The 16,274-nt window shown below is 38.3% G+C and overlaps 1 protein-coding gene across 1 annotated transcript in view; it reads left to right on the forward strand.

Annotated features, from left to right (window-relative positions):
* LOC150090085 (uncharacterized) overlaps window positions 1-16,274 on the forward strand; it is a 460,543-nt gene that overhangs the window by 371,655 nt on the left and 72,614 nt on the right. Inside the window, exon 18 of the mRNA XM_090389755.1 lies at window positions 6,578-7,053. Coding sequence (XP_090245881.1) covers window positions 6,578-7,053 — 476 coding nt within the window. The remainder of the gene's footprint in view (window positions 1-6,577; window positions 7,054-16,274) is intronic.

Below are 16,274 nucleotides of genomic sequence, written 5' to 3' on the forward strand. Positions count from 1 at the left end.
CACCCTTCGAACCTCCTTTGTGAATTGGGGATACATTTGCACATCTCCAGTCCGTGGGAACCTCCCCTGAATCCAAGGATGCTCTCATAATTATGGCTAAGGGTTTGCTTAGTTGCTTTGCCGCCTCCTTTAATATAACTGGATAGATCCCATCCACCCCAGGTGCCTTTCTTATGTTTAACTTCAACAATTTCTCCTCCACTTTGCTCTCAGTTATTACAAAATCATTAAGCACACTGCTACAATTTGATAACCTTCTTCCATTTTCGAACTGTAATAATTCCTCACGTGTGAATGTAGATGCAAAATACTCATTCAGTTTGTTTGCTATCTGAGCAGGATCATCAACAGTCGAACCATCGATGTCAAGTGGACCAATCATATTCATCCCCTTCCTTTTAGAGTTTATATAAGTAAAGAAATCCTTGCTGTTTTTCTTAGCATCTTTTGCCAAAGATTTCTCGTAATCCGCCTTTGCCTGCCGAACCTCCTTTGTGACCTGATTACAGACTAGTTTATATCTGCTACAGGCTTCTGCGTCGCCTGATAATTTATATGCATCCCACGCATTTTTCTTCTCTGACACGAGTCTCATTAGTTCATTTGATAACCATTTAGGCCTAAACCTTGAACAATATTTCTTCATCGGTATGAAAAGTCTAGTAGCTTCCACGATTAATTCCTTGAATGCTTCCCACTTAGAATTTACTGTTTGTAACATCGTCAGTTGATCCCACTGTACAGAATTTAAAAACTGTCTGAGACCACTGTACTCCCCTTTACGGAAGCAAAAACCCTTTCCTTTACCCCTGACGGTAGTTACCTCTTTGAGTAAATCCCACTTCAGCACACTGTGATCACTGCCACCTAGTGGTTCCTTTATCTGCAAATTCTTAATACACGAATGATCACTGCTGATAACCAGATCAAGAGTATTACTTTCTCTGGTTGCCTCTCGAACATGCTGCTGCAGAAAACAATCATCCAATAAATCCACAAAAGTCTGACTAGTGTGTGAGTGACCAACCCACAAGTTCCAGTCAATATCTGGGAAGTTAAAATCCCCCATTATAAGACATTCTGATTTACTGACCCACTCTATTTCTCTGTACAATTGTTCATTGTACTCATTCGAGTCATTAGGCCTATAACACACTCCTACTCTTATTTTTGCTTTCGCAGTGCTTATGTCACACCAAACTGACTCAACAGTGCACTGTCCATCTATATCAACTGGATGCACTTCTTTTGATTTTATGTTTTTCTTAATTAACAGCATAACACCTCCTCCCTTTCTGTCCTGTCTATCCTTTCTGTACACATTGTACTCCCCAAATTCCAGTTCTGCATTCCTTATATCTTTGTGACACCACGTCTCTGCTATCCCAACAATATCCGCCTTTGATGTCTTGACCAACACTTCAAATTCATCAAATTTATTTACTATACTTCTAGCATTGGTATACATGCAAGCATACATGCTCCTATGCCTTTTCCTTGTTACCCTAACACATCCCATATACCCAACTATTCCAGGATGACTGCCATCCGTCCCTGAAACCCCCAACACCCCTCGCTCCAGGTCGCTTCTTATTCTAATAGAAGTTGTGCAAGAATCACCTTCACCTCTGCCTGCGGTTACTGTTAAACTATTAGTCTTTGTATCCCCCCAAGGTAGCAGTTTTCCGACCCACCTAACACTGCCTCGATAGCATCAGCAAATATTCTTGCACCCTTTCTATTTAAGTGTATCCCATCCCTGTAGAAGCAGTCTCTCCTGTTAAGTGAAAGACACCTTCTCCATTCTTTTCCAGAGGAGGTAGCTTCCCAGTGTCATCCCCAAGTCCCTGATGATAACCGTACACTACTCTAACAGGAGATTCTAGTTACTCTTCTATCTGACATGGATCCATCACACATCCAAACCAGACTGCTTTCTTTCCTCTGCTTCTATGGAGTTCCAGCTGCATCCTGTCAATGCAGACTTACATCCCACCACTACACCTCTGACTAAAATCTTCAACTTTTGCAGCAGACAACTTTTGGATACAATAGAACAGATCTTCTGCTGTGGTCTCCAATTCACTCCGGTCCCCAGGAGGTCCTCACCATCAAGATGCTGATGCACTTAGGCACCTCCATCATATTTCACCTCTATCACCAAACTCCAGGATCCCCATATCTGTGAAAATACTACACTCAAATGTTTTGCAAGCCATCAACCAGCTCCACATGCCAACCCAAAAACTGCTTGAAGTTCTCCATCAGTTAATACAAAGCTCAGTAGTGTCCTAGAGTAGAACACTCCATTCACATCAGCTAGGCAAACAAGAGTGGAGGGGGGTTGTCATCCTAAACAGACAAGTATACATACAGAAGATTTCCCACCTTCTGGGACACCAACACCTATAAGAAGATTGAGTTGGCCCCTACAAAACTGTAGGGGCTGTCTTGAAGGAACTGCTCCATTGGAAGGAGAGGACTGGAGGGAATGGCAGCAGAAAGGATGGAAATGTACCAGGCCAAGCTATTGCCAAATGCCTTGTCCTCTTCCTCTCTGTTGTCATTCCATCCAATTCTCTCCCCCAACCTTCTAGACAAACTAAAACGTACACCCCCCCATCCTGACGATGTTTTTGCAAGGGTCTATGTGTTGTCCATGTTCACTATCATCCCTTCAATGACTCTAAACCAGCTTTAGCTCTCATCTTGACACTGACATGCACACATGACTCCTCTGCCCATCTCTAAAGATGACATCTTGAGTCTGATTGACTTCATAGTAGGCCAAGCCTATTTCCAGTTCCTGGGAAAGTTTTCCCTCCAAACCAAGAGCCTCAGTATGTAGAACTTCTTTCTCCCTTGTTTTGCAGTAGACATCAAAAGAATCATCATTTTCCCCTGCACATAGATGCCTAAGTGTGGGTCAGGTTTGCTGATGTTCTCTTAATCTGAAACAATGGAGGGGATAATTTGGACAAATTACTGTTCACATTAACAGCATCCACTCTGGCATTTCTTTTACTTTGGAACTGGAAGAAGACACCTCTTTCGAAACAGGAGTTTGCAGGAAGCCCACTTATACTCACGTTGTGTTCTGCATCTCTTTCCCCCACAGCAGCAAAGCTGGCATACTTAAAGGTCTGCCTTGAGGGCCCTGAATTTAATCGAGTTAGAAACATGCTCCACCTCAACAATTATACCCTCTATTTCACTGTTCACTAACCACATCATGAAATTCATCCAACAGTTTAAGCATCCCTACTACAACAAGGAAACTCAGAGCCCACCCCATTTCACATTCTTTTAACACCCAGGATTGAGGGGAATCTCTCATTAAAATAGCCAAACAGCACAAATAAATGTGTATTTAATAGGCAGCTACATGCTTCACCAGATACTGAGCTTTTGTGCATGAAATTTTGTTATTTATCACTAGTTAATGAATTAGCTATCAGATACACTAATCTGTTTGCATAAAATATGTGGAATAGGCAGAATGAAAGGTTAAGATTCCACATTCATACTGTTGTGGAAATACCACAAAGAAAGAAGCCAAAATGGATGGCAAAACAGCTGAGAGGATTAATTAAGTAAAAGATTAATGAAATAGTTACAGGATATTGTGTGATATTAACTAGTATATAAATTAAACTGTATGTAACAAACCACTGATGGGACAAAACAAAAAGTTGAGTGCAAAAAAATTGCTGGTGAAGAGTGCTAGGAATGGGGACAAGGATTTTTATTCATACATAAGTACAAAAGAAGAGGGTAAATCAGGTAGGCTCTTACAAGATCAAATGATTTGAACAAATACTTTACAACAGTCTTTACAATTGAAAACAATTTCTCACTAGGAAAAATAAATGGTGTGAGTAGGGCTGCTATGAAATAAGAAATATAATTATCTTAGAGAGAAATTAGAAGTCCATCAGAAAACTACGCTGCCAAGAGAGGAAGAGGCCTCAATTATACTGAAAAAGAGAGCATTCAGTTTAAAAAATTGTTTTAGGACCAAGGGGCTAATGATCAGGTGTCCAGGCCATACAGAGCCATGCATGCGATAATAAGATTGGATTGGGTAACTTCAACTAATTTCTTCTTGAGACTACCTTATTTTGTGTGTGTGTGTGCAGTGGCAGGGAAAGGTTGTTACTTTGCTTATCATAGTGCAGTAAACTTTAGCAGTAGTGTTGTTTTTGCAAATCTTTATTAGAATTAATGTGAGCATACTCTTGCTGGTTAAGGTGCAAGAGTCCAATCTGTCCTACATGCATTTCTAAGTTTCTCTGTGTGTTTGCTTTATTAATAATGGATTAACAAAAAGTCTGGGAATCAGTCTGTTTGCTTGACTGCCAGTGTTGCAAACATTACATTGAATACTCATTATCAGACTGAATACTAAATTAGAGTAGAAGAGAATTTGTAGGAGCATGAATGATTCAGTTCATACCCTTCAAAATTTTTAGCAGAAATAGGGATGGAGTTGGGGGGACTCACCCAGAGTACTTCTGTTACTGAAGGTCTCCACTAATTCAAATTTTAATGGTATTGGAGCTTGTTCCTCATCTGTTTGGAACAAGCAACAGCCTGGAAAGCAATATGTCTGAGATTTCAAGACCTGCTGGGGGCTCTTGTGGAACAAGCAAATACATGGGTTGTATTAGTTACTAAGAGTGAAAACAGTTGAAGGTATATTTCTATGTACAGTAATGCTAGGAGCATAGTAAATAAATTTGATGAATTTGAAGTGCTGATCAAGTCATCAAATGCAGACATTGTGGGGATATGAGAGAGACATGGTGTCACTCTGATATAAGGGATTCAAAATTTGAATATGGGATGTATACAGAAGGGACTTATTCATGTGGTCACGTATTTTTTTAGGGTAGCACATAGAATGTCTGTTTTAACTTTGCCTTGTGTCACTATGAAGAAACAGTTCTCTGTCAAAAAGGCCAGATGTGTGAAAAGTGTGTGAGTTGTGTTGTTCTGGCCTCTTGGCTACCTCAAAGTAGCAGTCACCTGGACAGCTACTTGAGGGTACTTGACCATGATCATGGGAAGGTGGGCCAGGTCTGGTAGATACACTTTTGGCCTACAGAGAGAGAGAGAGAGAGAGAGACTCACCCACTGGAGGTAGTGCAAAATTAGAGGACACAGGGAAATCCCTGGTGGCCTAAGCAAGGGAGATTATTATTAGCCATATATATTGGTGCAATGAAGCCTGAGGCTTATGCTGCACCAACCAAAAAAAAAAAAATTTCCAAGTTACCCTGAGAGAGAGAGAGAGAGAGAGAGAGAGAAGTAGAAAGGAATCACCGAGAGAGAGAGAGAGAGAGAGAGAGAGAGAGAGAGAGAGAGAGAGAGGAATGATGATATCCACTCAGGACCCTGTACAGAAGGAGCAGATAGACAAGAGGTGGATGGTTAAGTGCTATGCTCTTAGTTAAGAAGCACATAAAATCTAAAACAAAAATGAGGGCAGGAGTGTGTTATAAGCCTAATGACTGTGATGAGTATAATGAAAATTGTACTGACATATAGTGGATCAGTAAATCAGAATGTCTTATAATGGGGACTTAACTTTCCAGATATTAACTGGACGTTGTGAGTTGGTTACTACTCGCACATTAGCATGATTTTTGTGAATTTATCGGATAATTGTTTCCTGAATCAGCATGTTAAAGAATTTGCAGATAAGAGACCCACTAGGTGGCAGTGATAAGTGTATTGAAGTGGGATTTACTTAAAGACGTTAACTACTTAACTACTGTCAAAGGAAAAGGAAAGGGCTTTTGTAAAGGTGAGTGTGGTCTCAGACAGTTTTTCCATTAAAATTGAGGAAGAATGGCTGCAGGCCAGATATGCAGAAATTTGCCTTCAGCCAGAGGGTGGTGATTATTGAACACTGGTGTAGTAGAAGCCGTTTAGAAGAGGTAGAAGAAGTAGGCAGTTTGAATTCTACCACACCAGAGAATAAAAGTTTTTTTTTTTTTTTTTTCCTTCCAAGAGTTCTCTTAAAAAAAAAAACCCAGAATTTTGTATCTATGTCTTTTATACTCCATTCTCAGAACTTCTAGACTACCCCTTGTAGATACTAGAAGATCGATACTTGAGAGGTTGTCTTTTATTTTTTGAAAATTGTCTTTCATGTGTGGACTGCATGGGTTGTCTTTTATTTCAACTTAAAAGAAACCCATACAATTCACACATGAAAAATGTATATATGCATGCAAAAGGGTTAAACAGTTGTTTAATGTCTTAATGTGTTTATTAAGCTTTCAAACAAGAAAAGAACTTGGTTCTTTGCTTTCCAGTGCTGAGAAACTGTGAAGTATGTTAGAATGAAGGCACTTAAGTTCTTGAAAAATGGTGAGTAGTGAATAAGGCCAGTAGCAGAAGAGAAATATATAAAGATGGCAAACCTTCGAGTATAATAAATAATATGGCGTACATACTTTTTGCTATTATCAGTTTCACTAATGTACAGAAAATTTATCCTTAATTGGATATTATTTACAGTAACAAACATATTGATACATCTGTTCTCTTTGTGATTCTCTTTCTATAGGAGCTTCTTTGGCTGCAGGTTCAGCCTCTGATAGTGGTTTCCCGTCTACCTCAAGTATTCCAGCAGAAAGTGTCTGTATCGAGAAGTGCTTAATAAGCGAAGAGAGTCTGCAAAGTAATAAAGTGTCACGTTTCCAGGTAACTCCTGTCAAAGAACATGTCTTACATTCTAGACTGCCTGTTCAAACCACTTCCAGTCTAAGTCAGTCCATTCCAACAGGTAGCAATTTAACTACTGAAAATATTCCAACACCATTTATGCAACTTCAAAATGAAACTGATGAAATATCTAAAGCATCCACTGTAGCAACAACCAATAAGAAAGGGCGATTTCATATTACAACAATAGTTGATGAAGTAGCAGTTGGTTCTTCTAATTCACAGGCATCAAGTATTGCTGTTCAGTGTGATACAAATGCTAACCTTATAGCTGCCTCACATATGTTTGAAGACAAGTCTAGTCAGACATGTCCACTGGTAAGTTCAAAATATCTTTACTAAATACTATATTTGCATTTAGAAATATAAAGTGGAAATTTTGCTTATTTTATGGGATTAAAATTGAATTAAATGAACTATACATTTTAAGTAAAATAAATAATAATAGTTAATAGTAACAATATTACTGCATACTGATTATTTTGTATTCTTTAATATTTAGACATTCACTGTTTGTCTGCCCTTTACAATCAGAAGAAATGAATCTTTTATCACATAGTTATTGGAAAACAGTTACTATAAATATAATATAAATAAACAGCTATCATAAAAATACTGCAAAAAATTTTAATAATTACTAATTGTAAACTTGTCCCTGAAGTTAAGGAGGGAGCAGTACTGTAAACAAATCTCAAAAATACACCTCGGTTTTATTTGCAGGAACCATATTTAAATGGTAGTTATACTTTCATATTAGATCTGCATTATAAGGAATCAAGAAGTTAGGATTGTGAACTCTTCAATTGATTATTTCCATTAGTGGGTAAAAAATGAAGCATGCTAATAAGTTATCAGTATAAAGTATTGCACCTGGGGAACAGTAACCCCAAAATAACTTGTACATTTGGCAGAGTTGAACTAAAGCCATTAATGGAGGAAAAGGACTTGGATATTACGATATGATCAGATATGAAGTTCTCTGAGCATTGTAGACTGGTTGCAAGGAAGGCCCATGGTGTCTTATCGATGATTTATTGAACAGTTGCTAGCAGAGATAAGGATGTCATAATCCCATTATATAAGGCTATTGTTAGACTACACTTGGAATACTGCGTTCAAGTATGGAGACTGCATCTAAAGAAAGACATTGTGCTTCTTGAAAGGGTCCAAAGATGGGTAACTCGCCTGGTGAAATTGGAAAAAGGGCATCCAGAGCTTTGAAACTAGGCCCCTTAGAGGAGACATGATTGAGGTGTTTAAGGCTCTGAGAGGCATAAGCAAAATGAATGAGGATGAAATTTTCATGGTTATAAATGATTTTAGAACAAGGGGCCATAATTCAAGTTACGGGAGGGGGAGACGTTAGACTGGATTGCAGAATGTTTTATTTTAGCCAGCGATTTATAAATTACTGGAATAAGTTACCTACATGGGTGGTAGAGGCTGACAGTTTGGGGAAATTCAAGGTCAGCTGGATAATTACCTACTAGAGGAGAGAAATGCATAGGTTGTCCATTTCCTTTTCTCTCTTTTTTTTTTTTTTATTTTTTTATTATTTTTTTTGGCTGGTGCAGCATAAGCCATAGTCTTCCTTGCACCATGTGGCCATTACTAATACTAATCTGTCTTGTGCAGTGCTGCAAAGACAGAGCTTGAGGTAGGTAGATATTCGCTTGTATTTATTCATTTGGTCTAAATGTCATGTGACATGATCGTAGGCAAATTATATGGCAGTTTTGCTAACAAGAAGCAAAATTAGGTAAGGAATTAGGATAGAAATAAGATACCCCCTGCCCCCGGTAAATAATAAATAGCTCGGTGTTGAAATAAATAGTTGAAGAAAAGTATACTACTAAAGACTATAAAGTTTGTACTGAGATTATCTGGAAGCATAATTTCCTGTCCACACTAGTCACAGTTGTGAATATTGTAGTTACAGTGATCAGGAAATGGTCAGATAATATAAAATTATTTCAGCCATTAAGGTTAATTATAAAACTTACAAAATTTACATTATAAATAAAATAAATAAACATGTTTATTAGTCAGTAAATTGGATAGAATATTACCAACCAATCCTGGTGGTTTACACTGAATGCTAAATATTAAATAAATAATGAATAGGTAAAACATAAATACAAAAAAAAAAAAAAAAAAAATCTGTTTATACTCCGGCACAACAACCAAGTCAGTAGAGTTTACAATAAATCGTCAGTACAAATATTTATCGCATTTAGTAGTCACAGGTTTGAACCCCGGTCCACTCAAGGAACGTGTACAAAGCACTCTCGCTCCTGACCACTGGGCTACGTCAGGCCTAAACAGAAGGTAGCTGATGCATAACAGTCATAACATCACACAGCTTCTGAAATTAACACAGAATATAACAAGCATCATAGATTGGGGGAATTGAAAAGTTCGTGGTTAACTCTGATTATAAAAGGATAGTGGTACAGTGTTAAAAATTTCTGTACGTAATGTACGCTACACCCACCAAATTTCATGCAGTTTCAATAATGCCTTTTTTTGATTACAGGTGCTGAAGTCAACAAAGTTGTGTGAATGAGATAACAGGAACAAAATCACTCATCGTGCAGGCATCCAATGTTTGGCAAAAAGGATCAACACCAAAGGCAATTCATGAGTTTGTGGTTACCAGTATTGGGGAGGATGCTGACTTCCTATTTCATGGTTAAGAAAGTGGGCAACAGAATTTAAACAAGGGTGGGAGATTCTGGAAGATGACCCATGAAATGGGGGACCTGCAACATCTATCACTCCAGAAGTTGATTGTGTGCATGATCTGGTGATGAATGATTGACAAGTGACATTTCGGTTTTCGCTATGAAAAAGGTTTGGCACAATGGACAATCACTCTGCTATCAACAATGTGATAGCAGAGTGATTGTCCAAAATCAAAAATGCAGAAGAATTGCCAATCAGCTGAACATTTGCATAATTTTTAAGCAGATCCACCAAATTTCTTTGCAAGTGTGACTGTGGATGAGATGTGGGTCCATCACTTTCAGCCAGAGATAAAGGAGTAATCCAAACAGTGGAAACACAGCTCTTCTTCCCCCTCCAAAGAAAGTCAAGTTGAATTCTTCTGCTGGCAAGGTGATGGCATGTTTGGAATGCTGATGGAGTTGCTAGTTGATTACCTTCAGAAAGGCCAGACAGTCACGTGATATATAATGCAAAACTTTGTGGAGCATTTGCATGAATACATCAAAGACAAATGCCAAAGAAAACTCAGCAAAGGTGCCTTGTTTCACCAGGACAGCACACCTCCTCACAAATTTGTCATTGCCATGGTTGCACTGCACGAGATCTTGGATATATTGATATTGATGGCTTTGAAACCTTAGATATTCATATCCACCAGATCTAACAGCATCAAACTTTATCTATTTCTTAATTTGAAAAAAATACTCATCTGGAATCCAATTTCCCACAAACAGTGACATTACTGCTGCAATGTATGCATTCCTGGAAGCCAAGAGAAGACTTGCTTTGAAGTTGGATTCAATGCATTGCAGCATCAATAGCAAAAGTGTATTGACTTCAAAGAGGACTATTTTGAAAAGTAACATGTTATCAGACTCTTAAATAAATCAGTCCTTTATACTAGCCATGAACTCTTCAAACACCCCTTGTAATATTACTTTCAGACATTGGTCTGAAATTGGCCTGCAGTGTATTTCTGTGATTATTTGTAAATAAATATGTCTGAATAGTTTATTTTTTTCATTTAATTTATTTTCTTATCAATAAAATGCATAATCATTTTACATCACTATATAACAAATTCAAGACTGTAGCAGCAATTATTTCAATGTAATCCTGCTTGTTTGGGAGAATTATAGCAATACAATTTTTGTGGCCACCACTATATAATGTGTTCTCTGGAAATGGCCCTTGTGCAGTCTAGGTTATTGTATTAAATATTTCTTGGAATGTATTTTTCTGCTCATTCCTTGGGTTCATTAGCTTCAGCAGGGTTGATGCATATTTTTGTAGTGATTTTAGCACACGTGGCTCCATCTTGAGGTTGGTCTATAATACCGATCTCAAATCAGTATTAGCATTAGTAGTGGCAGATGATGCAGAGGAACAAACTCTTTTATAGCATCGCCCCCCCCCAAACCTACTACCCACCTCATTTGACCATCCTCTCTAATAATTTGATTTTTACTTAAATCTATTCAAACTACCCACCTCCATAACACCAGAAGTTTGTTCCAACAATCAGTCATCTGGCCAAAAGCAAATTTTCTCACATATATCCTACAGTGATCCTTTTCAGTTTAAATTTGTTCCCTCATGTGCATCGTCTGAGCAAGATTAGGGTGCCATTCATCGTTTAAATTACTTAATCCATTTAAGGCCTTAAACATTTCAATCAAGTGCCCCCCTGAAGATGCCTATTTTCCCGATGCTGCAATTTGCAGGTTTTTTTTTTTTTTAAGCATCTTTTATACTTTACACTTTTGTGTCCCTGATGAATCTTGTTGATTTCTGCACCCATTCAACCAGATCCACATTCTTTCTAAAATGAGGCTTTCAGGTTTGTATGCAGTACTCAAGATGCAGCCTGATTATTACCTTATAACAATGGTACAATCACCTCTTTGTTTCTACTGGTAAAATTCCTGTATATCATTGACAGAACCCCATGAGCTGGACTAGCAGCTTGTCTAAACTGTTCAGAAACCTTCATATCAAACTGTACTTTTTCTTTTTCTATTACCTTCAGTGTGAAACCACCTAATTAATATGTTATCTTGAATTCTGCTGCCCATATGCAGAATCTTGCATTTGCCAATGTTAAATCTGAATTACTAGCCTCAGCCCGTCTATCTAATTTGTCTAGGTCTTGCTGCAATAGTATGCCTTGATTTCTGTCATTAATCACCGTAACGATCTTCTTATCATCTGCAAACTTAGACCTTAAATTTGACATGTCTTCATCAGTAACCTTAATAAATATTGAAAACAGTAAAAAGTGCCCAGCACTGAACCCTCAGGGAATCCACTAATAACAAGAGTCCAAGAAGGGTGATACCCATTAATAATCACTTTCTGCCACTCACTCAACCACCCCTTTTATCCATACCAGTAACATGCCTCTGATGCCATACCACTCCAATTTATATAGCAGTCTTTCGTGTGAAACAGTATCAAAAGCTTTGCTGAAATATAAGTATATGCTATAAAAATTATTTTTTACATCCATTTACTTTGTTACTACATCATCTTAGCCAGTCATATCAGCCAGGCAAGATCTTCCCTTAATGAATCTGTGATGTGGCTGCCAAATAACTGTATTCTTATCAAGATGCTCCTGCATTGCTTGATTGATCATTGACTCCATTATTTTCCATGGAACAGAAGTCATGCTTGCAGGTCTATAATTACTCACTTCCCCTCTGATCCTCCTTTAGGTGGGAGATCAGATAGAGGGGACACATTTGCACATCTCCAATCCATATGAAATCTGCCTGAATTCAATAATGCTCTCATAATTATGGCTAAAGGTTTACTTACCTCTTTTTCTGCTTCTTTTAATACAGTTGAATAGATTCCATCAACCCTGCAAGTGCTTTATTTACTTTTAGTCTCAAGTTCTCTTCCACTTTCCTCTCAGTTATCACAGAATCATTCAGTTCCCAGTTATAAGTTGATATACTTCTACTTCTGGATGGCTATCCATAAACACTTCTTAATGCATGAATGTAGATGCAAAATATTTATTCAATTTATCAGCAACCAGAACAAGATCATCAGCAGTTATACCATTCATATATAGTGAACCAGTGTGGTTCATTCATTTCCTTCTAGTGTTAACATACACAAAGAACTCTGCTACTTTTCTTCACATTCTTAACCAAAAACGTCTCATAATCTGCTTTAGCCTGTCTAAATCCCTTCATAGCTTGATTGCAGACTACTTTGTACTTGCTGTATGCTTCTGTGCCCTCTGATAATTTTATAATCATCTCTTGCATTTTTCTTCTGTCACTAGTATCCCCAGTCCATTGGTTATGAATTTAGGTCAAAATCTTGAACAGTATCTCTTAGTTGGTACCAAAATTACTTTCCAGAATGCTTCCCATTTAGAATTTGCACCTGGTAACATTATCAGTTAGTCCACTAAAAAGAATTTAAAAATGGTCTTTTATATATTATTATTATTATAATTAGCCATATGGTGTAAGGAAGCCTGAGGCTTTTGCTGCACCATCCAGAAAAAAAAAAAAAAAAATTCTGAGTTACCATGTGTGCGCTCGCATGCATGTGTGTGTGCAAGAGAGAGAGAACAAGAGAAGTAGAAGGGAATTAAGAAAAGAAAGATGATATCCAGCTCAGGATCCTGGGTGTGTCAAGTGCATGCTCACCAGATGTTGAGTCCCTGGGATCTGAGTACCATTGTAATTATTCCCTTGACAGTAGTTACATCTTTATGTAAATCCCCCATTGGTATATCATGATTACTGCCACCTATTGTTTATTTTACATGCGAGTTCTTTAATGCATGAAGAGTCACTGCTAATAATCAGATAAAGAGTATTGCTTCCACCTGTTGCCTGTAACATGCTAGTGTAGAATGCAATCATTTAATAAGTCTAAAAAGGTTCTACTAATGTGTGAGTGACCAGTCCAAAAGTTCCAGTCAATATCTGAAAAATTAAAATTCCCCATTATAAGACAATTTGAATTTCTGGATCACTCTTTGTCTGTATAGCTCCTCACCACCCACATCACAATAATTTAGCCTATAACATACCCATGAAGGCCACCATAAAGCCTTGTAATTCCCTATACCTTGTTTCTCAGGTTGTTTTGTGTTCCATTAGAAGCAGCACAAAAATCAATTTCACCTCTGCCTATAGCCACTGTAAAACTCCCAGTCAGTGTATTCCCCTAAGTTAGAAATTTTCTGACCCACCTAACACTGCCTCAAGAGCATCAGCATATATTCTTATTCACCCCTTCTATTTAAGCATATTCCATCCCTGTAAAAATCCCTTGTCTCTTATTAACAAATATGGACCAAGCCGAAAAAAATTTTACTCTATGAGACTTGCAGTCTTTCTAGGACAAAATTGATTGACAAGGGTACCATGATGTATTCTTTCCTATCATATGGGAGAAGAATTGCAGACACTTTCAAATTTAATCTTAACTTGACTTCCTCTCAATATTCTCCAGTGTTTGTTATGTAAGTCCTCCCATCTACTTTTAATATCATTAGCATTAGTAGAGGCATTTGATGCAAGAAAGCAAGCTTATGCAGCATCAGCCAAAAAAAAAAAAAAAAAAAAAAAAACCCACTTCCACTTCACCCCTCTGTTCGTTCAAAATACCTGTCCAGCTGAGCCTTAAACTTATTTAGGCTATCAACCTCCACCACAAGGGATGGAAGTCTGCTCCACCAACCAACCACCCGCTGGCTAAAGGCAAATTTCCGCACGTCTATCCTACATCTGTCTTTCCTCAATTTGAATTTATGTCCTCTCAGGTGATTTTTCTGAGCTAGAGGAAGAATCCCATCAGCATTGAGCATGCTTAAACCATTCAAGGCTTTATACACCTCTATCAGATCACCTCGCTGGTGCCTATTCTCCAGACACTGTAATTTGCAAAACTTAAGCCTTTCTTCGTAAGAGCACCCCTTTGTTCCATTCACTAATCTTGTTGCCCTTCTCTGTACTCGTTCCAGCAGCTCTACATCCTTCTTGAAATGAGGCCTCCAGACCTGTATACAGTACTCTAGGTGTGGCCTGACCATTGCCTTATACAATGGAATAATCACCTCCTTATCCCTGCTGGAAAAATTCCTGTATATCATTGACAATACTCCATGAGCTACTCTTGCAGCCCATCTGCACTGCTCAGAGAACTTCATATCTGCCTGCACAACCACCCCCAAGTCCCTTTCATTCTCTACCACTGTCAGTGTAGTACCACAGAGTTGATACATTGCTCTGGGGTTGCTGTTTCCCATGTGTAGTACTTTTCATTTGTCAATGTTAAACTTCATTTGCCACCTCTCAGCCCATCTGCTCAACCTTTCCAGATCCTGTTGCAGCAGCATAGTGTCAGTAGTGTCCTTGACAACCCTGCCAACCTTTGTATCATCTGCAAACTTGGACATTAAGCTTGATATACCATCATCAATATCATTTATAAATACAGAAAACAATAATGGACCCAACACTGAGCCCTGAGGGACTCCACTAATAACATTAGTCCACGATGAGCAGTGTCCATTGATTACCACTCTCTGTCTTCTCCCCCTCAACCACCCCTTTATCCATAGCAGCAATTTGCCTCCAATGTCACACTGCTCCAATTTGTGTAGCAGTCTTCCATGTGCAACAGTATCAAAAGCCTTTCTAAGATCCAAGTATATAATATCAAAGTTATTCCCTGCATCCAGTTCTTTTGTGACTGCATCATAGTATCCAATCAAGTTGGTCAGGCAAGACTTCCCCTTAACAAAACCATGCTGTGTCTGAGCTATAACTGAAGTCTTGTCTAAATGATCCTGCAGTGCTTCTTTAACCAGTGCCTCCATTAATTTTCCTGGAACAGAAGTTAAGCTCACAGGTCTATAATTACTTGTGTCAGCCTTTGATCCTCCTTTGTGAATTGGAGTCACATTTGCACATTTCCAGTCTATGGGTACCTCTCCTGAGTCCAAGTAAGCTCTCATAATTATGGCTAAAATTAGTACCAACATGTACAACAATATCACCTTTTGTGACCTTAAAAGATTAAGGTCACAAAAGGTGTTCTGTAAGGACATGGGACAAGTTAACCCCGGGGGCTCACATCTGGTGAGTATGGGCTTGGCACACCCAGGGTCCTGAGCTGGATATCATCATTCTTCTCTTTCTTGATGATTCCCTTCTACTTTTGACTCTCTCTCAGGGTAACTTGGGAACTTTTTTTTTTCCTAGTGCAGCATAAGGTTCAGGCTTCCTTGCACCACATGGCTATTAATAATATTAATAATAACACTCCTGACATTATTAGCATTAGAGACATATGATGCAAGAAAGCAAGCTTATGCAGCATCAGCCAAAAAAAAACGCTCCCATTTCACACCTCCGTTTCACATGAAACAGTATTGTAGACATATTTAAGACTAAGTATACTTCTTAAGCTCAGGCCAAGGTATTTGTGCACCTCAAGCAGAAAGACTTTTCATGATTTATAAAATTTAGCACCCCTCAAAGAATGGTACCATGGGCAAGGGCCCTGCCAGCAAGTACCTTAATCCAGCACTGATTCTTCTATAGTTTACTTTCCTGACACATCCCTTGAAGTTATTTAGGCTTTTTTCCCTAGTTAAGCTTCCTGCTCATTCTCGAGGTGCATGCAAGCATCATCAGATAAACATTGATCAAATTACTCTTCTCCTCCCTAACTAGCAGTTTCCCTGAACCCTTAAGGTATTCTCAATGATACTGGCAAAAATCCACCAGTATCATTGCACTACCTTTTCAAATGAATACTGTCTCTTCAAAATA

Source organism: Mastigoproctus giganteus, chromosome 2, assembly GCF_048544385.1.
Source record: "Mastigoproctus giganteus isolate SK-2022 chromosome 2, ASM4854438v1, whole genome shotgun sequence".
Lineage (NCBI taxonomy): Eukaryota > Metazoa > Arthropoda > Arachnida > Uropygi > Thelyphonidae > Mastigoproctus > Mastigoproctus giganteus.